Source organism: Chiroxiphia lanceolata, chromosome 2 (genome assembly GCF_009829145.1).
Source record: "Chiroxiphia lanceolata isolate bChiLan1 chromosome 2, bChiLan1.pri, whole genome shotgun sequence".
In the NCBI taxonomy this organism is placed as follows: domain Eukaryota; kingdom Metazoa; phylum Chordata; class Aves; order Passeriformes; family Pipridae; genus Chiroxiphia; species Chiroxiphia lanceolata.
In genome coordinates, this window is record NC_045638.1 from 97,995,609 (window position 1) to 98,018,783 (window position 23,175).

The following is a 23,175-nucleotide window of genomic DNA, read 5'->3' on the forward strand; positions in this document are numbered from 1 at the left end:
TGTTCTGACAAACTTCTTAGCACTGGCAAAAGCAGGGAAACATTTTTTGTGACATCAGTGATGAGCTTATCGAAAGGTATTTTCCTAATGATTTCTCATTAGATAAATGTCAACAGACCGTAGTCAAGACTAGATGAAAAGTCTCCAGGCTGACCTGTTAGCTGCCACTGAGAAGCCCATTCGTTACCCATTACCTGAGGTATTTGGGAGTGTAGTGGGAACTAGACTGAAGCTGACAACATGTTTGGAAAGGTTATTGGCTTGCTGCTATGAGTATGCAGTACATGGTGATCTGAACTAGATTTAGCTCTGCACCCACTTCTAGTTCCCACACCTAATGCCCCTCAGCATTTTGCTTTTAAACTGGGAATTATTTCTTAGGAAGCGTAGCATCTACCTGGGAAATTTCCATCAGTGCCAGCCATGTGCTGGGTTTCTGTTTTCTGGGAAGACAGAAAATATGCCCCCCCTTCTTCCTAACCGTGCAAGTCAAACATCCTGTAATTGAAGTAATCCAAATAATTGTCTTCTGCCTCTGATATCCTGCTGCTTCAGTACACAGTGACCCAACCACAGTCTGTAGTGGGGCTTTGGCTGCTCCTCCTTGGTGCTTGTCCCTTGCTGAAGGTGATGTGGAGGAGGGGAAGGAAGGTAGTTTAAACAGTTTTTTATCTCTGTTGGATCCCTGTCAGTAAGGGGAGGAGGAGGTGAAGAGCAATGACCTGAGCGTAGCAAATGCTGTTACCCTCTTGCATCATAATTATTTCATTTCTGAGGGGAAGTTAGAAGCAGCAACAGCAATAAAAGCAGCAGTTTCTGCCTTGTCCTCCAGAGCAGCATCAACAGGCATCTGTACCATGACACTGCACTGCATGGGTCTGTTTCTCTTGCTTGTGCTGGGTTCGTGGTGGCCAGACTCAGAGAAACGTATGGCGGGAGCTGTGAAGGTCAGGGAGCACTATATAGCTGCTCAGATCACTAGCTGGACCTACAAACTGGAATCTGAGGAAAAGTCCAGGTAACAAAGTACAGAATAAGAAGGATAAAACTAGTCCTCCCTTGTGACTGAAAAGTGGTTTGTGTCTCCCGTCTCCTGCGGAATTCTAGAGCCCAGGAGGACTTTAGAGCCTGTTGAATTCAGAGGAGCTTGATTTACTTTAAACAGCATGATCTGAACTAGAACCAGTGAAGTATTAAAAGCTCCTTTTTATTTGCTTCATTAGTGGATAGAATTATTTTTATATTTTCAGAGTGCTTTTGTTAAATATGTTCCAGGTCTTGCTTTTGTCATCTTCTGTGTAGGTCAATGCTTGTTGTTCATGGTTTTCTAAGGTATTTATTTTAGGTATATGGATTTTGAGCAATGTTAAGTTGAGCCATGGTTTGTAAGATTTCAAAAATGTTCATGTTTTAGAATTTGCTGAAGGAATAAATATGTTCCAGTTTCGATACTGTCACTTTCACTTAAAACCTGATGAACTTTGGAACTAGCTATGTTATTTCTGAGTTGTTCAGTAGTTTTGTGAAATGTATGTCCTGAGTTCTGCCGAGTAAAGGATCAAGCATTGCTAGACTTTGTTAAGTGAAACTACTAATTTCATTTTTTTCAGAGGGCATTGCAGAATGGCCAGCCTACTTGCATACACCAATCAAGCATATAAAATATGTTATTTGTTTTACCACTATTATCCTTAGGATTGTAAACACTGCAAGTACAGTGCTACAGAGTACAGAATGTGGATGTAATTTAGAATTCTGCTTAAATTAGGCAAAAAAATTACTAAAAATTAAATATTAAAATTAATTAAAAATTACTTGTTCTCCTACATTGAAAGTATATTTGGATGCTGCTGCTTTTTTATATATATTGGTGAATTACTTGTTTTCCCTATTTTTTGCATTTGTCATTTTTTTTCTTCTAAACATATATTGCGTTTTGGGATAATATGGAAAAGATATTTCCAGTTCAGACTGTGACTTTATAACTGTTCTTTTTCTCAAGACTGAATTAAAACAAAGTTTCTGTGATTTCTAAAACCCCACTTGGAAATTAAATACAGCTGGTATAAGCATAATGTCAAACTGGCAAGACAGAAGAAAATGGGATTTAAATGTAGGAACATGAAGCCAGATGTCATTTAATTATTGACCTGGGCATGTGAACTTACTAGTTAGAACTTCATTCCCTTCTGCACTGGGTGCATCAATATAAGCATCAACTGCTGTTTCGTTAAATGTCACGTTGTGGATAGACTGTTTTATGCAGTACAGACTCACAAGACTGTCTCAAACCTCAGTTGAAGTACTCTGGGATAACTCAGGAATATTTCATACACAAAACCTATTGAGTTATCTGTCATAAATATTTAGAGCAAGTCCCATCCCAAATGACCAATGAATTTTGTAGAGCTTATAGAAATTTAACCTAAAAACAAAGCAAACAAACAAACAAAAAAGCCCCCAGCAACGTCCCCCCAAAAAACCCAATACCAAGACACTCACTGAGAAAAAGCTAATGGCTTGGATTCCAAAGGCATTGTGATTGTAACTTGTGCTAGTTTCAGTACAAACTGAATGTCTAAATACAGTGTAAGAATCTGATACTTTGCTGCTTTTAGTTCTAAATAACTGAAGAGAGGCCGAAAAGAAAATGGATTCTTCCTGAACTATTTTCTTAATTTTCTGATCGTACAGACTATAAAAGGATACCTAACTTCTCTGAGTGTTGGTCTTACCTTCGTAGAGGTTTGTTACTATGTACAAGTGATATTTATAAGGCACTTCAGAGCAAAGTGAAAATGTATTATTCTGTGCATGCAGTGTTGCTGCCGCAGTTCCTGAAAGTTATGTAACTATGCCTGCAGTCTGAGATTTCTGAAGTGTTAGTGAGCTATGTATTTTGTTCCTTCTAACTGTACAATTAGCACTGATAAATTTCCTCTTTCACTCCTTGGTCTTACATGCATAACCTATTGAACATTGCCACATTAGGGCAGCACTTGTCAATGTAGGTTATGGATCAGGTCCTTCTCTTTAAACAGTTAAACAAAATTTTATCAGTCACTAACAAGTGGGGAATGGATTGAAACACGACCTGCTTCTGCCTGATTCTGCTGTTGCGAGTGAGTGTCACAGAGGAATTTACAGAAGATCTCTCAAAAGGAGATCTCCCCCTTATGGACCCTGGATGTCACTGAAGTGAACTCCCTGTGATATCTCTGCTTGAGCAGACCATCAGCTCCCTACTGTCAAATGTGACTGAAAGGGCATTGCAAAGAAAGCAAGTGGAATTACTGTTGGATTCAGTCATCATACATACTAAAATAAATCAACCAATAAATGTGAAAGGCTATTATCCCTCCAACCCTCTTCTCATCATTATTTCCATTACAAAAGTTTGGTGTGCTGGTTTCCTTCTGTTTGCCTAGATATTTTCTAAGAAAACATTGCATGGTCTACTGGGTGCCAAATTATTTATGTAAGAAGACTAAAGGCACTTGCAGTGTTTCTCATTTTCTAACTTGCTGTGAGATCCTTACTTGTTCTCAGAGGAGAATTTTGTGCTTGCCTCCAAGGTCATTGCTGTGACAGGAGCTTGTAGAATCCTTCTGGTGTGTCTTGAAGTTCAAGCATGGGGCTGAGTAAAAAGAAAGTCAGGTTTCTTTCACCGTGTTTTGTCAGATGCTTTCTAGTTTAAGCATGGTCGAGACATCTTCATCTGTGTCTTGGACAAAACAAAGACATCTTCATCCCAGAATCAAGAAGACCTACAGAAACCACCAGCAAAATCAGGGGTGAATTGTGCTAGGTACTGTAATTGAATGTCCCATATGATCTAGCTCAGGAACATCATTGTTTCAATAGAGTAAGAAGGAAGAAGACACTACAAAGAGTTGGACTGTGTGATTTGCCTTCAGCAAAATGTGCAAGTGATTAACTGTAATTCCAGGCTTCATTTTCTGAGAATATCCATTAAGCAGCAATGGCATCTCTTAGAATCTTTGTCCTTTCAAAGTTTTTTTTTGTAACTCTTTTGGTTTCAGATTGGAACACCCACATCCTGTGTTTAAGAAAATTTCTTACAGAGAATATGAAGGGGATTTTAAAAAAGAAAAACCAGCAAATACATTTGCAGGTAAACAGGAAGGAAATATTGTGAGTATTTTTGTTTGTTGCTTGTTTTAAATCCAGTGACAAGCTAAGCAAGGTTGTATTTCTGTGTCCATTGTTTGCACGTAAACCAAATAAGCACAGAGGATGAAGTCTCCACAGTGCACGAGGCTTTCAAAGGCCACAGAGAGGCTGGACTCTCAGAGGCTGTGACTGTCTGCAAATTAATTGCAGTGTACAAAGTTGCTCCCTTTGTTTTCAGCATCTGATGAGACTTCCCATATGCATTTAGATTTGTATGGCACTGTCACAATGGTGTCACTATAAATGCACATGGAAAGAGCCCAAGGCCTGAGGCTAAGTATGTTTCTGATAGATCAGTGAAAAGGAAAAACTGTAAGGATGAGTGTGAAAGATGTCCCCTTGCCTTTGTGTCTGTTACTGCTTGCGGATGCTTTAAGTGGACGGAAGCAAGTTCTCATGCTCATGCCGTACATAAGTATGGTACTTGTGTTCTGGTACTTAGGCAGAATGCTTATGTAATCTGTCTAGGTTTCATGTTAATAGGTAAAATAATTTCAGATGTTGTATGTTCAGATTTAGATTTAAAAGTAAATGTGTATGAGGTTGCTGATATGAAATTATGACAAGTTGCCCTGAAAGACCCAGCCTGTGATCTGATTCCTTTCAGTTTTGTTTGTTCTCTTGTGTTTTCCAAATCTGCTTCTTTCTAATTTACAAAATAGTTTACAAGAAAAGAGCCTAATAAGCCAAAAGTTGTCATAGCAGTTTCATCCATTGCTTATTTTTGCCACATGGGGAGTAAGGATAAAAGATCCTCTTGAAACCTTTTGTAGGAAATGCCTCAAGAAATTTGCAACATGGATCTGATTATTTATTTGGATAACATTTTGGGATGGAAAGATCTTTTTGTTCTGTGACTTCTGGCATTGAGAGTGCTACTCAGAGAATGTACTTGAATGCCTTTCTCTAAAGTCTTAAACTGTAAAATGTCTGTCTTCCTAAAATTTAATTAAATTGTATATGAAGAAGAGCTATAAATTTCTAATGAACCTCAACATTAATCTTTTTGATCTTTTTTGTATCTGGAAATAACTTCCCTCCCCCCCCCCGGTCTATTATTTCCTGTGATTTTTAACTGCAAGTTACAAGATATACAATTTATAACATTCCCGGCTAAGAACTGCAGGATTTAAATCCCCATATGCCTTCTTATGGGACATCTTCATTGCAGTGATATTACATTCTTTGTATCAATTTTGCAACTTGTACTTTGAGAGCTGATATTTCTTAATGGGGGAGAGAATTCTTTGTTACACCAACCATACTGCTTTGCTCATATTTTCCTCTATCTTAAATAACTACAGGACTTCTGGGACCAACTCTGCGTGCTGAAGTGGGAGATACTCTAGTAGTTCACCTTAAAAATATGGCTGACAAGCCAGTCAGTATTCATCCCCAAGGCCTAGTTTACAGCAAACATGAAGAAGGTAAATTTTGTAAAAACTCTGTGTTTTGTTCATTTACATGTAAAGTACTGCATGAAATATTGAGAGAGGTCCAGACGGATGTTTGAGGATACATGTAGCACAAATATGTGTTGATCCTGGATTGAAACGTCACATCCATTGTTAGCTCCTTTCTTGTTCATCAGTGTATTATTAGAATCTAATAATACACTGTCCAGGAATATTAGTGTCACCTGACATGTGCAGTCTCCTGACCAGCTGCCTGTGTGTGACACTGTTCCACAGAATCGCAGAATGGTTAAGGTTGGAAGGTACTTCTGGAGGTCATCTGGTGCACCCCCATGTAATTGCAAAATATCTTATTTCGGGACATGTAAACTCTTAAATACAGGTGTTAAAACCTTTTCAAATCCCTTTCAATAGCATACATCAAGGCATTATTGGTAAAGGCATTTAACAATGCTGATCATGCTGCTGTGATACTCAGCATTTAGTGCTCAGCTTTGTGGTGTTTTGCTCCTGGAACCCTCGTGAGACGAGCAAAAAGAGATCATAAACTATGACTAAATTAACAGTAAAATGTCTGCACCAGCACAAAGCGAGTTTGATTGCTCATGCTTCTTGGATTGCCCTGCCCTGGGTACTGAGGCAGAGCTCTGACCTGCAGTTTACAAATTTATTCAAGGGTTTGTTTGCTGTGTGGGTACAAAAAGAGTTTTGCAACCCCATCTCATAGAGTTGAACAAAACATCTCATGGGAAGTGATAGGTGGTTCAGTTTGACTTATTAATGTGCCTTTTGCACCTAGGATTTTGATTCTCTGGCTCCCCTTTGTCATATTGCAAATCTCTTGGATATGGCAGGAACAGATATGAGCCATTACCGCTCATTATCTGGAAATGCAGTGTACAAAAGGCCTAAGGCAGCAAGGCAATGCCAGCCCAAACAGTGGCTTTGTGACAGTTAGGAAGGTGACAAAGTGAGCAGCATTCCTCTGCAGAGCATCAGTGGGCAGAGGCTGAAGTTTCATGCCATCCTAAACCTAGTCAGACTAATGAAGAACCCAACCTTTTGACAGTGGTGATGGTTCTAGGACATCTTTTATCTGTCAGGATGGTGGGGTAGCTACTCTCCCCATGCTACTCTCCCCAGTGTGAGTGGAATCATGAGTTATCTGTTTGAAGCTGAAGTATCATATAGGCAAGACACAAAGCTTTTGGAACTGATTGTAGGAGGATATTCCAGCTGTTTTAGTTGCTCTTTGTCTTCATGCCACCCTACTGACTCTTTTCTTGGCAGGCTCCCTGTATGATGACAGAACATCATCTGCAGAAAAACGAGATGATGCTGTACTTCCAGGCCAGGTCTATACATATGTGTGGGATATATCAGAAGAAGTTGGTCCAAGAGAAGCTGACCTTCCTTGTCTTACTTATGCTTATTATTCTCATGTGAACATGACAATGGATTTTAACTCTGGTTTGATTGGAGCACTGCTTATCTGTAAAAAAGGTAATGAAATGCTTTAAGACTACCATGAGGTAATACAGTTTCATTTCTTAACAAAGTCGAGGCTGTATGATATTGAGGGAAGATACATTATTTTCTTTTTCACATCTTTACATTCAGTGTAAAATAAATGGGTTTTAACATCATTCTTTTAGATATTAAAATTTTTAAATGCCAGCTTTCATGCATCCTATAATTATAGGATGTGCAGAGAGCATTATTAAATAGATACATTTGCCTGTATTGATTGCATTTTCAGTTGCTTAACTGCTAAATATATGACCTCAAATTGCTTGTCTTAGAATATATACTTTTTAAAACTTCATTCGAAATGATTCAGCCACTTCAGAGAATAAGGCAAGAAATAATAGTTTTACTCATGTCTTTTAAAGGCTATCTGATCAAGAGCCTGGAGCATTCTCTCTTCTGTAAGAGCTTAAAATTGCAGAGCAATGTGTCTTTTGCTAGTCATTTGAAAATATGGACAAATTTGAACAGATTATAAGTCTTAAAATTGTTTTTGCATGCAGTCAGAGACTTTAGATTTTAGCAGTCTCAACCATTGAATTCCATCTCCACTAATCTGGTATCTTGTAGGATTTGTAAATAGCTGCTAGATACATACCACTGGTTTGAGGGACATTTGAAACAGTATACCATCCTGTAAGCTACTTAAACTTCTTGCTGGTCCCTTAAATTATAAGTTTTTCCAAGTTGTATATCCTTGTTATAGTGAAAGCACTGTGAGTTATTTGGCTCAATCCTCTTCTTGCAGTTTGAGTCAAAAATTTTGTATAGACTGTAGACGGCATGGACTTGGACCTCAGAGCTTTCCTGAAAGTAAACATAAAGTTAGTTTGGTGTGGGGTTACACAAGAACACTCTCTTGACTGACAGATACCCATTATATCACCTTAAAGGAGTGGCATTACTATTAATTATCTTCCTTCTGGTTTGGTTTTTTTTTTTGAGAATTGGTGCTTTTAGTATTATCTAGGACTTGTTATTTTCCTAATTTCTTAGGGTTTCATTTCTTTCTCTGTGTTTCTGTGATTATATGCATTTCATGGTATACTGGTGGAGCTAATATGGACAACTACTTTGAAATTAATTCCTTTTCAGGCTTCTCGAATTCATGCATATATTGTGGGCTTCTGCTGGATATGAATTTGAATATGTTTGGGTGACCAGTACCTTAAAGCAAATTTGACCATATGTTTCTAGCTAGAGCAAAGACAAACAGCTCACTATGCACATTTTTGAGATTTCTGAACACAGTTGCTTTAACTGGGCCCTCTATATGGCAGGTGTGCAATATATCTGTGTGTTTGTTCTGCCTGGTATGGAGGTAATTTTCTTCACAGCAGCTCATATGGTGCTGTGTTTTGGATTTGTGGCTAAATAGCATTGATAATATACCCACCCATGCTAGAGCTATTGCTGAGCAGAGCTTGCACAGTGTCAAGGCTTTCTCTTTTTCCTGCTCAGACCTCCCCAGTTAGTTGGCTGGGAGTGGACAAGAGGTTGAGAGGGGACTCGTCTGGACAAGTGAACCAAATAGGCCAAAGGGATATTTTCTACCATACAACATCATTATCCAATAAAAAATGGAGATGGAGGAAGAAGCAGCAATGTGGGGACAGTGGGGGCGTGTTGACTTGTTGACTTCCAGGGTGGCTGTTCCTGAGTGACTGGCTGGGCGTCGGTCAGCTTGTGGGAGATAATGAGTGATTTCTTCTGTGTTGCTTGTTTTTTATCCATCTTTCCTTCACCTTTGAACTATCTTTATTGACCCATGAGCTTACTAATTTTTGTTCTTCCTGTTTTTTCTCCTGTCCTATTGAGGATGGGAAGGCATTGAAGTGGCTGTGTGTGTGTTTGGCTGCTCGTTGCGGTCAACTCATCACATCCGGACACATTAAGAGCAGCATAGGTGGTGAAGGTTGTAAGAACTGGACTTTTGAGTTAAAGCACTGCCTGAATGCTCTTTGCATGACAAGTAAATAAATTTCTCTGTTGATTTGAGACTTCTTTTGTGAAAGAAAACAGGACTTTGTAGCCTCTCATAAATAAAAGGGATCGTATTAAAGATAATTGCTTCCACAGCCTCTTTTCATAAGTAGAATTATCAACAAGTTCCCAAATTTTTAGTCCCTGCAGTCCAGAGGGACCAGATTATGTACTGAAAGTAGCAAATGGAAGTTTTTGATGTGAGCAATCCACAGAAAGATCAATAAAATAACACCAGTTCTGTGTGACATGTCCAGAATGAATTCTGCTTCTTGATAGAATTTGCACCTTTATCACAAAATCATCTGGACAATTTATTGTACCTGATCCATTTCAGCAGTATCTGTTGAAGTCTTTTGTATGTAAATGTTGTTTGCTGAGTTTTAAGTTTTTTAAAGGTGCCGATTACCTCAGTGTAGTTCTTGAAAAGGTACTGTTCACACTGGTGGTGGCTCTGCCATCGTTCTTCTCTGTGCCTCACAGTCTCAAAAGGGAGGGTGGCACCTGATTGTGAACAGAAGGTGTTTGGCACTCCCACTCATTAAGGCAATCCCTACAACACATTGCCAGAATTGTCTGACACAATTCATTGCATGGTGTTTATCTCTTCTGGGATATTACAGACTTTTGATTTTGTGGTTACACAACCCAAAAGTACTTTCAGAAATAAAATCATGTAATGAGTGTTCTCAAGGTCTTATTTTGGTCAGGCTCTGCCATTACATGGTAACAAGGGAACAAGCTGTTAAATATACGTGAATGCAACTGCATGGATGTGAAAACTGCTTTACTTCTGCTTCAAACTGAAACCTGTTGTTTCTCCTTCATAGGAAGCCTAAATGAGGATGGGTCACAGAAACTTTTTGACAGGGAGTATGTACTGATGTTTGGTGTGTTTGATGAAAACAAGAGTTGGCAAAGATCAGCATCAGTCAAGTACACAATTAATGGCTATACTGATGGAACATTACCAGGTACTGTTCAGACTTGTGTGAAATGAAATTAGCATTGATGAACATTGAATATTACCTTTATTTGCTTTTCATGCATGTAAATAGGAATGTGGAGAAATGGTAGAAAAAGGCTGTAACCTTTTTTTAGAATGTATCTGTGAGCATCTAAATTCTAGAATAAAAGCTGTATTGCTGGAAGGAAGTCATGACAAATTGCTGATAGGAACAATAAGATTACTTCTTAGAAGTATTCTGCTTGAAGAACAGGATTAGTAGCTCTAAAAAGAAATTAAATTCCCTCAATTTTTTACTCAGCTGATGGGGGGAGAGTAATGTGATTAAGTGAACTGTTTGTTTTACAGCATATAGAACATACTAGGTGAAGAACTTCCTGGAAGTAGAAAGTCAATTACCAGTAAGTGAGAAGACTAGGAAGGTGGTAATGGGGCTGTTTTATTACTAGTGTTTTTCCCTTGTTCTCCTAAGGAACTACTTTCTTATCTCTCTCCCGTCCATTGAGCAAATACAAAAGGGTGTCTTAAGTGGTTTTTTTTTAAGCAAACATTGGTTAGGGTAGTTACTGTCACTAGATTCCATGTCATTCTTTAGCTTGGATCCTTGCTTTGTTCGTCTCTTTCCCTGCCCCGGTCCTCCTCTCACCCCCCAAGCAAGGACAGATCAGCTTTCCAAAAGAGGGCACTCCTTTTGTGTCACCTCGCTGTAAATCAGGTTGTCACTTCCAGATAAGATGTAAACACCTATCTTTCACTAACATACATCATTTTGGTATCTGTTCCATTTACAACCTTCTGAAACGTCATCTTGTTGCAAACAGTGATCCCAGGAGTCAGATTCCTTTTTTTTTTTTCAGTGTTTTGAGTGAAGATTCACTTCAAACTTAGTGTGCATAGGGAACTTGAATGATTTTCCTGTATTCTGAACCCTGTTCTTGTGTCTCTTTCAGATTTAGAGGCTTGTGCTTATGACAACATTAGCTGGCACTTGATAGGAATGAGTTCCAAGCCAGAAATTTTCTCCATTCATGTCAATGGCCAGTCCATGGAGCAAAGACATCACCGAGTTTCTACCATTAACCTGGTGGGAGGAGCATCAACCACAGTAAACATGACAGTGACTGAGGAAGGAAGGTGGCTCATATCTTCTCTTGTCCAAAAGCACCTGCAAGGCAAGGAAACATCTATTTATTAGGCACCTGTAGAGTTGTCCTTCTCTTGTTCATGTCCCAAATAGCTTCTACTGTTTTGCAACAGTACAGGGGTTTTTGTAGTTTCACTAAGAAAGCACTGGAGAACAGGGCATTTTGTTGAAATTAAAAATGCATGATGAACTAAAAGACTTACCTGCTGTGTGCAGGTCACAGAGCAACAGTGAATCAATACTCCAGCATCTAAGTCTCTGTGAGCTGTTCAGATAAGCACCATTATCAAATGAGTAAGGAACCACCTGTTTCCTGAGAAGCTGAGTGATTTCAGCTAAGGGTAGCTCAATCTGATGAAAATATTTGCTGTTATCATCTGAAAGTGGTATCTTTCAGCAATAGTGTTTTAAAATATGAGAGAAATGTCTGTCTTCTAAGAGCTGAAGATATGTTTGGGGTAGGGGGGGAAACAGGAAAATGTAGCTTTCAGGCCCAAAAAGATGGCAGTCAGATGAACAAAGGCTTACTGGCAGCCTTAGCTAAAGGAATGAGAAACACAGTTGGAGTGGTAAGAGCTCATCAAATGGGAAATCACTGTGGTACTGTTTCTTCTCAATTAGCTGGAATGCATGGTTACCTCACTGTAAGAGACTGTGGGGACAAAGAGGTGAAGAGGAGTCAACTCTCCTATAAAGAACGTCTTATGGTGAAAAACTGGGAATATTTCATTGCTGCAGAAGAAGTTACTTGGGATTATGCCCCAACTATTCCAGACAGCCTTGATAGGTAAAGTAATACTTTGTGAACATAATATGGAATATTAACATGAAATCACAGGATAATTGAGGTTGGAGAGGGCCTCTGAGGATCCAACGGCAAAGTTGGATCCAGTTGCACAGGACCTTATCCAGTTGCATTTTCATTGTCTCCAAAGACAGGGACCCCTCAGCTTTTCTTGGCACCTTTGCAACCTCACAGTGAAAGAGTTTTTCCTTATATCTAATCAGCCTTTCTCATGTTGCACCTTGTGTCCATTGTGTCTCATCTCTTAGCTATGCAATTCTGAGAAGAGTCTGGTCCTGCTTTCTCTATAATACTCAATTTGATAGTTGAAGATAAAAATAAGATGCTCCCTTAACTATGTCTTCACACAACTGAATAAATCTGGATTTTGCTTGTATATCAAGTGCTCTCTCTCTCTGATCACCATGGTGGCCCTCCACTAGACTGTCACCAGTGTCAATGACTTTCTTATCTGAGGAGCCCAAAAGTGGACACCTCCTTTTGTCTCTCAAAGGGAACCCAAAATAGGAATATGACTCTAGGAATTGCCCAAAGTAGCATATAAACCTATTTTCTAAAATACTTTTTAACATGAATTCTGCTGAAATAAATAATCCTTAAGAGGAAGGGAAAGGGAGGGAGGGAGGGAGGGAATATTTCTGGAGTTTAAAAGTTTTTAGAAGTTCAGTGCAATAAAGTGTTTAGGGACCGGGAAAAAGAGGTATCTCTCTATAAATGACCTTTGCATGGCATCAATGTAGATGTAGTAGAAGTCATAATAATAACCCAATATATTGGGCTATTTTGTTCAGCTTCAGATAAATAGAAGGAATTCTGTAACATACATGATGTTTTAGTATACAGTGCTACCAGTGCACTGTAAGGTTAAATTTGCAGTCTGTCAATTCCCCAGTGCCATTCGTGTCTTTACAAGCCTTTACAAGCTGATATTCATAAGAACCTTTAAGGATCAAGCAGAACAAGACAAATCCCTTATTCTGTAAGGGTTATAGTCTCATATACCTCCTTAGAAATATAGAGTTCACATAATTCCTCCTCCTTTGGCATGATTTTCTTCCCTTATTTGCTCTTGGACTGTATGGAACAAAGTTTTATATCTTTCTTGGTAGTCACACAGTTACTTAACCACCTCAGTGCTCTGATTTTCCCCCCTTTGTTCAAAACTACAGAATTTATCCCTGTTTAGTAACCTTTTTTGGAGTGCAAGTGATGATGAACATGTCACTCTGTGTAACTTCCCAGTATTTATCCTAGTTTTGCTCTCAACATTAAAAATTTTAATGTTTTAAACCTCAGTGTAACACTATTTACTGTATAGTGCTTGAGTGGCATTAAGATTATCTGTTCCTATTTCACCTGGAGACTTTGTTACCGTAAGCAAATTGTTTATTTTTTTCTATGCTCAACTATACTTTTGTAAAAGGAGAACAGTAATTTCTGTTGTCTTACCTTGAAAATGTATCCACTGCTTCAGTTTGTTTCTTTCTTGCATGTGTACCCTGTTAAATTAAATGTAAACTCTGATACTAATTGGTCATATGTGATACTGAAACACAAGTAATGGTCCAAGATTCTTCTTACCTAATTTAGGTTAGAATTTGGGGTGAAGAGCGTTAGGTCAGTTTGGGGTTTGGATTTTTTTTCAAGCAGTGAAGCTTCTACCAGTTGCTTGAGTACTAATTTTGTATTCTAAAAGATGTTACTAATCAAGTTTTGTTAATCATTTGTCTTTTCCTTTATTTTTAAGACACTATAAAACACAACACTTGGACAACTTCTCAAATCTCATAGGTAAAAGGTATAAAAAAGCTATTTTTAGGCAATACACTGATGCCACCTTCACAAAACGTCTGGAAAATCCCCGCCCAAAGGAAACTGGGATCTTGGGCCCTGTTATCAGAGCTCAACTTAATGATAAAGTCAAAGTAAGTAACATAAATGCAGAGATTATTTATACTATAGCATAATTTTCATTGGGGCAGAGATACAAAAGAACCAGTTAGATTTGTATTGTTTGTCAAAACCAGCTAATGTTATAAATATTTGCCCTATTAAAAGGTATGACAGTGAAAGTGTTTAGCTTGCATTTTTTGGCATTCCCTCTATATTTTCCATGTTTGTGCTTTATTTTACAACATAAACATGCTTCATTCACGCTCTTTGCAAAATATATGTTGACATTGGTCCAAAATGGGAAAAAAGCTAAACTTGGATAGACTTCTGGGGGGGATTTGTATGTAAGACCAAACTTCATGAGTCCCTCCTGTATTATGTTGATTTTTTTTTTTTCCTGGCTGCTTTAGACAATGGTACTCAATTTCCATATATTCTTTCATGAAGTTATGCTATGAAACTACAAAGCATTTGCTTGACAGGCTTGTGCTGCTGTCACATCTGCTTGTCTTTCTGTTGTCACTTAATGATGCATCACAAATTTCTGTGACCTTTAATTTCCATAATTTCCACCATGACTATGTGACTCTGAATTTGAGTTTATCATGTTTTGTGTTTGGGATTTTCCTTCTTTCTTTTTTTCCCCCCTCCTGTTTTCATCAAGAATAGACAGGACATTTTACCTTTTCCTTGCATATCCACATTGGATCTTGGAACTGGGGACAAGATTTGGTTTTAAATTTGTTTTCTCCCATATTGAAGGTTACAAAGAAGTGTAGTCAATAACTTCATATTTCCAGAGATAGTGTATGCCTAGTAAGTGGAAGAACAGGTGTTCATTTTAGACTTTCCAGAGACCAGGTGTAAGGAGCTGAACTTCACTCAGTGGGCTCTACAAAGTCTAGAAGCAGGGTACTAGCATCATTTAGACTGTGGGTTTATATTATCAGACAATATTTATTACATCCCTTTGCCTTTCTGGCACTTCCTGGGCTGAAACCAGGCAAATTCTACCATAGTGGAAACTTTGTTATGTATTCAGACAAGGATTTATTGAATACTAATTTTTTTATTATTATTTTTGCCTATCAATATAGGTTGTATTCAAAAATAAGGCCAGTCGACCCTACAGCATTTACTTCCATGGAGTGACACTTTCAAAGAATGCAGAAGGAGCTGATTATCCTCTGGACCACACAAGTAAAACATTTGTGAAATATATTTTGCCTATCACTGACTGTTGTGGATGGTTTTGTTGCTTTGAAGGAGGTGCTGTGTCTAGGAATGTGCATGACTGGGAGACCTCAGTTCTGTTCTCTGCCTCTGCTCACCTGTTGTGTTGCCTTATAGAGACACCAAGGTATTTTCTGCAAAGCAGAGACAAATACCCTTTTATGGTGTCTTAGTTTTCTGTTCTTGTTCACGATCTTAGAGAGAGAAAAAATTCATTCAGTTATCTCAAAGCAGCTTGAAATGACCTAACTGCACCTAGAAAGGTGCAGCTTGATATTAAGACCTGGCTCTCAGTTTGTGTTATTATTGTTCTTCTTCTTTGTTTCTCCTTAGGCAATGGCACCCAGAGTAGAGGAGTTGAACCAGGGAAGACATACACTTACGAGTGGAAAATCTCTAAAACAGACCAACCCACTCGACAGGATGCTCAATGTATTACAAGGCTATATCATAGTGCTGTAAATATTGAGAGAGATATAGCCTCTGGGCTGATTGGCCCACTGCTGATTTGCAAAAGTGAAGCACTGACACAGAAGGGTGTGCAGGTAACATGTTTGGAAACTTCTGAGAGACAGATTTGGCTCAAATAATGGTATTTGATCTGCAGTGAATTTGGTTTTGCTTCCCTCAGAGAATTGTTCTGTAGAGAACAATTAAACCAATAGGTTCCTGAAGAATTCACTCAAAGAAACAGTCCTCTGACTGTCCGCAGCAGTAGAGGAATTATATTTTTCTTAGCAAGAGCAGCATATCAGCAAAAGGTCAACCTGACTTGAAAGTCTATCTCTAGACCTGATAATAAATTTTCCTGCTGCTATTATATCTTCATACTCTAAAGACATTCAGATCAGACCTGGTCCCTTTCTGTAACAGATATAACTCAACAGCATCTGACAGTCTCAGACATCAATTAATCCAGAACAACTGAAACAGCATGGGAGAGTTCTAGGAGAGTGGTTCTCATTGCCATTCATCAAAATGTTACTTGGCAAAGGCATCAGCATCACTTGGGAGAAAAAAATGTCAAAAGCATATGCTCGGGTCAGGTCAGAAGTCTGGTACTTTTATAGAGAGCCCAGTCTTAAACTATCTGTGTACAACCAGTGCAAGTGGCTTGCTCAGTGCTCCACCACAAATTAAAACTTGGACCCCCTGCTCCCTTTCCCTCAGCCCTTGGATCATGCTTACCACGACTCTGGTGAAGCTTATGTTTCTCCCATAGTAAGTAAGGAAGATTGTAGGACTGAGTCTGCTCATAAAATCTGACTGCTGTATTGATTGTCTTTCAGAAAAAGGCAGATGGAGAGCAGCAGGCAATGTTTGCTGTGTTCGATGAAAACAAGAGCTGGTACCTAGAGGATAACATCAAGGAGTACTGCAGCAACCCAGCCAGTGTTAAAAGGGATGATCCCAAGTTCTATAACTCAAACGTAATGCACAGTGAGTGGGATATCAAGATGAATAATATGAAAGATTATATTAATCTGAGCATTCAGTGATTGCTTGTATTTAGAAGTATGTGTAATCAGGGAATTCTCTAGAGGGTCGGGGAACTTCTAACCATACCAGGTGACACTGTACAGAAATATGCAATATTGTAGAATTATTAAGGTTGGAAAAGATCTCCCAGATCAGGTCAAGTCCAACCTTTGACCTAATACCACCTTTGACCTAATACCGCCATGCCCACTAAACCATACTACAAAGTGCAATGTCCACTTGTTTTTTGAACGCTTCTAGGGATGACAATTCCACCACTTCCCTGGGGAGCCTGTTCCAATGCTTAACCACTCTTTCAGCGAAGAAATTTTTCTGAATATCCAATCTGAACCTCTCCTGGTCTAACTTGAGACCATTTCCCCTTGTCCTATCACTAGCTGTCTGTGAGAAGAGGCCAACTCCCACCTTGCCACTAGGGACTAGGCTTGCTCTGGACCCTGAAGCAAAGGCAGGGGTTAATTAAACTTCAATGCAACACCCTGTTGCCTTAGAGTTACTATTTCCAGAGATGGAATCTCCATCAAGGCTACTGCAATTTCATCCCTGTGCCAGCCTCTTTCCAGTGAGTCCAGTTCAGTGGACTCACATCAAAGAACAGGAGGTTTTAAAAGTCTTACTCTGAAAATATTGAGATCACCTTTACTTTGTTTTCCTTTTAGCAATAAATGGCTATGTGTCTGACAGCAGTGAAATTCTTGGATTTTGCCGAGATACTGTGGTTCAGTGGCACTTTTCCAGTGTTGGCACTCATGATGAGATTGTCTCTGTTCGCCTTTCTGGACACTCTTTTCTGTATCGAGGGAAATATGAAGATACATTGAACCTTTTCCCGATGAGTGGAGAATCAGTCACAGTGGAAATGGACAATGGTGGTAAGTGGTAGAACTATAGTGTTTGACAGCTCTTCTAAGATATTATTTAATCTCCAATCTATAATGACTTACCTAAATAGGAAAGAAAACTTTTCAGATGAACACAGTGCTGGAAACCGTTGAATCATTGCCCCAGTACAATTGATGTATAGGGAGTTTTGTTGGCTACACAGACTTAGCACTCAGCATAATTGTATGCTATACTGAGGCTCTTTTTGTTGGTCGTCTTGTAGTTTGGGTTTTTTTCCACTGCACAATTAGAATTGGGCTTAGTAATGATCATTTTAAGGCAATTCTAAGATTCTTCTTCAAAGTGATCCAGTATCAACTGCACTGTATGATTTCCAATTTTGCCACATACTTTTCCATCCTTAGCAGGCTAAAATGGGCCAAAACTGTCAAATTATGCTAGTCATTACCGGACAAAATAGCTACACCTTACCTTAGGCTTGTGGTCATTTAACAGCAGTAAAGTCTGCCTGGTTGCACAAGGTCACTGGTCTGTTGGATACATCTCAACATCTAACTAGGATTAACACCATATCTTGAAAAATGGTTGCTAGAACACACTTTAGGAATTACCTCCAAAAGGACAGAGATTCTTCATCATTGAAGTTTATGAGATTTTAGTGATCATCTAAAATCCCACAAGGTTTAGGTATCCTTATCCCATTTAAAATACCATTTTTTGGGGGTATATTTTATTTATTTAAATAATAAATTCTCCATGTTCTCAAAGCTTGTTTTCGGTGATCACACAGCATCAAGACCTTATAACCTAAAAATGTATGGTATGCTAAGTGCTTTTTATTGTTCAAGACTCGAGAATCATAAAAACTCCATTAGACTTCATGGAAACCTCCCCAGTAGTAAGTTGTACTTTGCTTGATTTTGTTATGTGATCTATTCTTTCCATCTAGGACATGTTTTCTTTGATAAATTTGCTGTTGTTAGAAATCAGGAAAATTATGCAGGCCACTTTAAACTCCGATAAATAGAGGAAAAATTTTATGTGATCTCTTGAATAAAAAAGACTCTTTTACTCAGGGTCTCTTATTTCTGTTTATTCTGTCAATTCCAAAAGCAAATAGTATCAAGCAAAGAACTCTATTTGATGTTGTTTAGGGAAAGAGATTGTATTTTCTTCTCTGCAGATCCTAGGTTCAAATAGAGAACTTAACTTCTGACTAGGTTTTGGAAGAATTATAAAACCTTTAAGTTAATCTAAGATGCCTCAGCTTGGTAGCTTAATGTTTTGTGTCAGATTGGAAATTCAAATTACTTTTTCTTTTTATGCTTATTAAAGATTATCCTTTATGCATTCAAAAGCTTTTAAGACGCTATATCAGATCCTTGTCAGCATTGCCTCAGAATATATTTTTTTTACCTAGAATGTTCTATCTGTGTGGCAGTGCATACAACACTAAGGACAGGATAAAACTGAAACTTTATCTCAAGAGGTCCCAATCTCAGATGCTGATCTAAACATAGGATCCCTTATTTTATTTCTTTCTTTCCTTTCCATATCCATCTCTTTCACGGGTTATGTTTGGACTCAAGTCCTATATACAGCTTAATCTGTGGAGAACAGTTCCATCTCTTAGGCGTATGTATTTATTTATATGCGCTCTTATTTATTTACATTTATTAATTATTTTTCATTGCAATGAGAGGTCATGAAAATCCCAGACGAAAATTAGCATTCTGCTATAACAGGTGCTGTAGAAACAAACACAACCACTTGCCTTGGCCACTTACATGATAGACAATGTCCACTCTCATAACACTTTTATTTCCATTGCAGGTACTTGGCTTTTAGCGTCCTGGGGTACCTCAGAGATGAGTTACGGCATGCGGCTGAGGTTCAGAGATGCCAGATGTGAATATGAGGAAGATTACACGTTTGATGTTGTGGATTTCACTCACATCAAGACTGAAAAAAAGGCTGTTTCCGCCTCAGTTGAGGAAGATGTGGAAGAAGAAGAGGAAGATCCAGAGGACTTAGATTATCAGGCCTACCTGGCTTCTCTTTACTCCATCCGAAGCTCAAGGAAGACAGCAGATGATGAAGAAAAAGAAAACCTTACAGCACTAGCGTGGGATCAGTATGAAGGCACTGATGCCACGAGTTCTGAGGTGGCAGCCAGCTCTGGTCTGACAGCTATAAATGGTAGTGAATCAGCAAACAACTCTAAATTCTTAGAAACCCATATCACTCCTCTTCCCCTAATCGAGGCCGAAACATTCCAGTCAAATCACACATCAATTGCAGCAGAAGAGGCTTTATTTTTAGCTACCACAAGTGATGAAACGGCTGACTTGGTATTTGAGAATAGAAGCCAAAGCAATTATGACATAGCTCATGGTAACATGTCTGCAGGTGAACACTTGCTGAGCAATGGGGAAGGCCCAATGAATGTTCCAGAAGAGCTTCCAGCTGGTGGAAAGGACAGTAAATTTTTTTCAGAAGAACATCAAGTGGAAACCCCAGAAGGAGGAAATTATAACATTAACAGGAAAAGACGAAGCTCATTGGCTATGAAGTTTTACTCTGTCCAAAAAATGAATGCCCTTCTAAATCACGTACGAAATAAAAATGTCTCATTTTCTGACAAGACTAGTGCACCTCCTTCTGTGAATCACACAGAGAACACCTCCAATATAGCCATGGTGGGATCTGCCCAGTTTCTGAATGATTATGGTGATGAACTGGTAGAGGAGGAAATTAAGATGGAAAATGCTGTGCGTGCAGTTAACGTGACACTTGCTTTGGACCTCATAGCAGGAGATGAGTCTAATGCATCCAGCCTTTATGAACCCAGGATATCTAAAGATCAACTAGCAGATGCTTTATCTTTAGATCATATTTTAGGTGATACAAGCCCTAATTCCAGCCCTGCAGTAGTGAAGAACTTAGAAGCATCACTGCCCAGAGTAGGGAAATATTCATCTAAAATGACTAGTGAGGAATGGAATTTGGTGTCTGCAAAGAGTAATCTGGGAGAAGAGGCAAATTTAGATAAATCTGTTGGCAGTAAGTTAAATCATCATGGCAGAAATGGTACAGCATTCATAAATAAGGAGGATATGAAGAAGTATCAAGGGTTCTCACATCTAGTGGGGGAAAACCAGAAAGGGAGCCACATGCACCCAACTCAGAAAGGAAAGGAAGAAAACAAGAATGATACTTTAAGTACATCTGGAACCTCCATCAAGATCCGAAGGAAAAAGAAGGAAGATCCAAAAATGATCCAGTCGCTGGACCCAAGGAGTAAAAACTCCCAAACGGTCACCAATTCTTTGGCAGGGATGTTTCCGGGTGAGACCAACCACACAGCACTGCCATGCTGCACTAACACCACAGGGGCACCCAGTGAGGCCAACCATGCAATGGATCTGAGCAGAGCCAGGCACAGAGAGCTGCAAAATTACGCACTCACCCCGCGGCAGCTGAGGCCATCGATCACAATTGGGCTTCCCAAAGAAAATGGAGACTACGAGATTCTCACAGGAGAATCTGACAGGGAGGAAACATCAGGTGTTGAATACGAGTACCATTATGTGAACGTGGATGACCCATACATGACAGACCCCAAGCTGAATATCAACGAGCAGCGTAACCCAGAGAACATTGCTGAACATTACCTGCGCAGCAGAGGGAACGAGAGGAGATACTATATTGCAGCTGAAGAGGTCTGCTGGAACTATGCAGGATATAAAAAAAGGTTTGGCTAAATCGCTTGTTTTCATTTTGCACACCATCCTGACACACATGGGCAGAATGTTGATTCACATGCTGATAAACTTAAAAGCATCTGTAATGTGCCATGTGATTTCCAGTGTTTCAGTGGCAGTATCATAAGAATTTTCCATGGGAGGCTTGGGCCCCCTAGAAATGTGATAGATACTATTATAATCAAGAGCATAGCTAAGAACATAGCTAAGAACTCTTCTTCTATTGTTTATTTGTTTATTTTGGGGTTTTGTTTTTTGTTTTCTTAACCCCCTTTTATAGACTCATTAGAATCACTCTTTAATACAGAAGTTAAAAAATTCACTGTAAGAGGGAAACTTGCAGTTAGTTTTGTTATACTTGAATGACCTGTTTTAGTTGCAGCTCAAATTCTTGGTACCTGTGCTAGAGACAGGACAGAGACCTCCTTGAGCAAAGTCTTTCCAGGAATTCAACAGACTAACTGATGTGATATATACAGGATGAACTTATAGGCAGGATGAATCACAGTTTCTTGCACTAGCAGGAAATGGTTGTAGTGTCTCAGTTCTCTGTTGTAAAATGGATAAAGCACTTTCCAGCTTCACAAGACTGCAATATTGAAAAGTATATGAAATCTGCAAAGTGATTAACCACCCGGCTGTAAAATAAAAACAAAGCTGCATGAATTATTGCATTGTTTAGAGAAATCAGAAGGTGACTGAATCACAAAACCTATTGTTGAGGGGTCTTCTTATATTTTGACAGGGAAGACTGACCACTATGCCACAGTGAAGAATATACGTGACTTGAGAAAAACACTGTACTAAAAATTTACTGTCTTAATTCATACAAGTTAGGATCAGTGCTCACCCTACAAGGCATAGAATTCCTTGTCACTTTTCAACAAAATCCTAAATCTTGTGGCCCTTGAAATAAACAAGACCAAAACTGCCACAACTTTGGATTTTTATCAAAAGTGGATAAAACAGGAGCAAGAAAATTTTCATTATACAAAATTAATCTCCAAACATATATTATTTCTCAAATTGAATTTCCATTTTATTTGATGGATATTTTCCCTCCACTTTCCTGCCTCACCTCAGTCTGTATAAATGGCACTTGCGAAAGTACTACAGACAGTTTCTTTGGGCATTTGCAAAATAAGGAAAATGTTATGCTTAGAGCTCTGTATAGATCTCTCCAGTAAGGTTCATCTTCAGCTGGTGTGAATTTAGTAGTTCCAGTAGTTCCTGGTAGTTCCAGTGAATTTAACAGAGCCCATGGCATATATTTTCTCAGTATGTTGAAGAGAAGGTGCATCTGTGAGACAGTAGGATATAGGTGGTGTGCTCACTACACTGAGCTAAGCTCTCATTCACATTAAGGCTCTTGGTATAAAAGGAAAATAGAGCTCAGGTGGATTTTCAGAGACTAGTTGGAGTCTTTCAGTGGTAGCTGACCAAATTTTTGAAGGATCTCATACAACTGTAGAGCTAGAATTGCTTAAACATTGCAAGTTATGATTTGCAGAATCATCTGACACTTATTTCATGGAATCATAGAGTCATTTACGTTGGAAAGAAACCTCTAAGATCATAATAGAGTCCAACCTTTAACCCAGCATTGCCAAGGCCACCACTGAACTATGTCCAATAAGTGTCACATCTGCACGTGTTTTAAATACCTCCAGGGCTAGTGACTCAACCACTTTCCTGGGCAGGAAAGTGTTCCAGGGCTCGACAATTTTACCTTTTGGTAAAGAAATTTTTCCTAATATCCAATCTAAACCTCCCTTGGCACAACGTGAGGCCATTTGAGTGTTTATTCTTTATATTCTAAAATGTTCCTACATATTGGTTCTCGGGTTTCATCAAAGCTATTATTTCTATTTCACTGTGTGGGTTTTTAACTGAGGATTTCCTTTCAG

The 23,175-nt window shown here is 38.8% G+C and overlaps 1 protein-coding gene across 1 annotated transcript in view; it reads left to right on the forward strand.

Annotated features, from left to right (window-relative positions):
• Positions 1 to 758: 758 nt before the first annotated feature.
• F5 (coagulation factor V) overlaps positions 759 to 23,175 on the forward strand; it is a 35,022-nt gene continuing 12,605 nt past the window's right edge. The window contains exons 1-13 of the mRNA XM_032678585.1: positions 759 to 1,018; positions 4,044 to 4,135; positions 5,499 to 5,621; positions 6,900 to 7,112; positions 9,950 to 10,093; positions 11,037 to 11,258; positions 11,852 to 12,017; positions 13,783 to 13,960; positions 15,026 to 15,128; positions 15,495 to 15,706; positions 16,451 to 16,601; positions 17,321 to 17,533; positions 19,338 to 21,258. Coding sequence (XP_032534476.1) covers positions 858 to 1,018; positions 4,044 to 4,135; positions 5,499 to 5,621; positions 6,900 to 7,112; positions 9,950 to 10,093; positions 11,037 to 11,258; positions 11,852 to 12,017; positions 13,783 to 13,960; positions 15,026 to 15,128; positions 15,495 to 15,706; positions 16,451 to 16,601; positions 17,321 to 17,533; positions 19,338 to 21,258 — 3,899 coding nt within the window. The 5' untranslated portion in view covers positions 759 to 857. The remainder of the gene's footprint in view (positions 1,019 to 4,043; positions 4,136 to 5,498; positions 5,622 to 6,899; positions 7,113 to 9,949; positions 10,094 to 11,036; positions 11,259 to 11,851; positions 12,018 to 13,782; positions 13,961 to 15,025; positions 15,129 to 15,494; positions 15,707 to 16,450; positions 16,602 to 17,320; positions 17,534 to 19,337; positions 21,259 to 23,175) is intronic.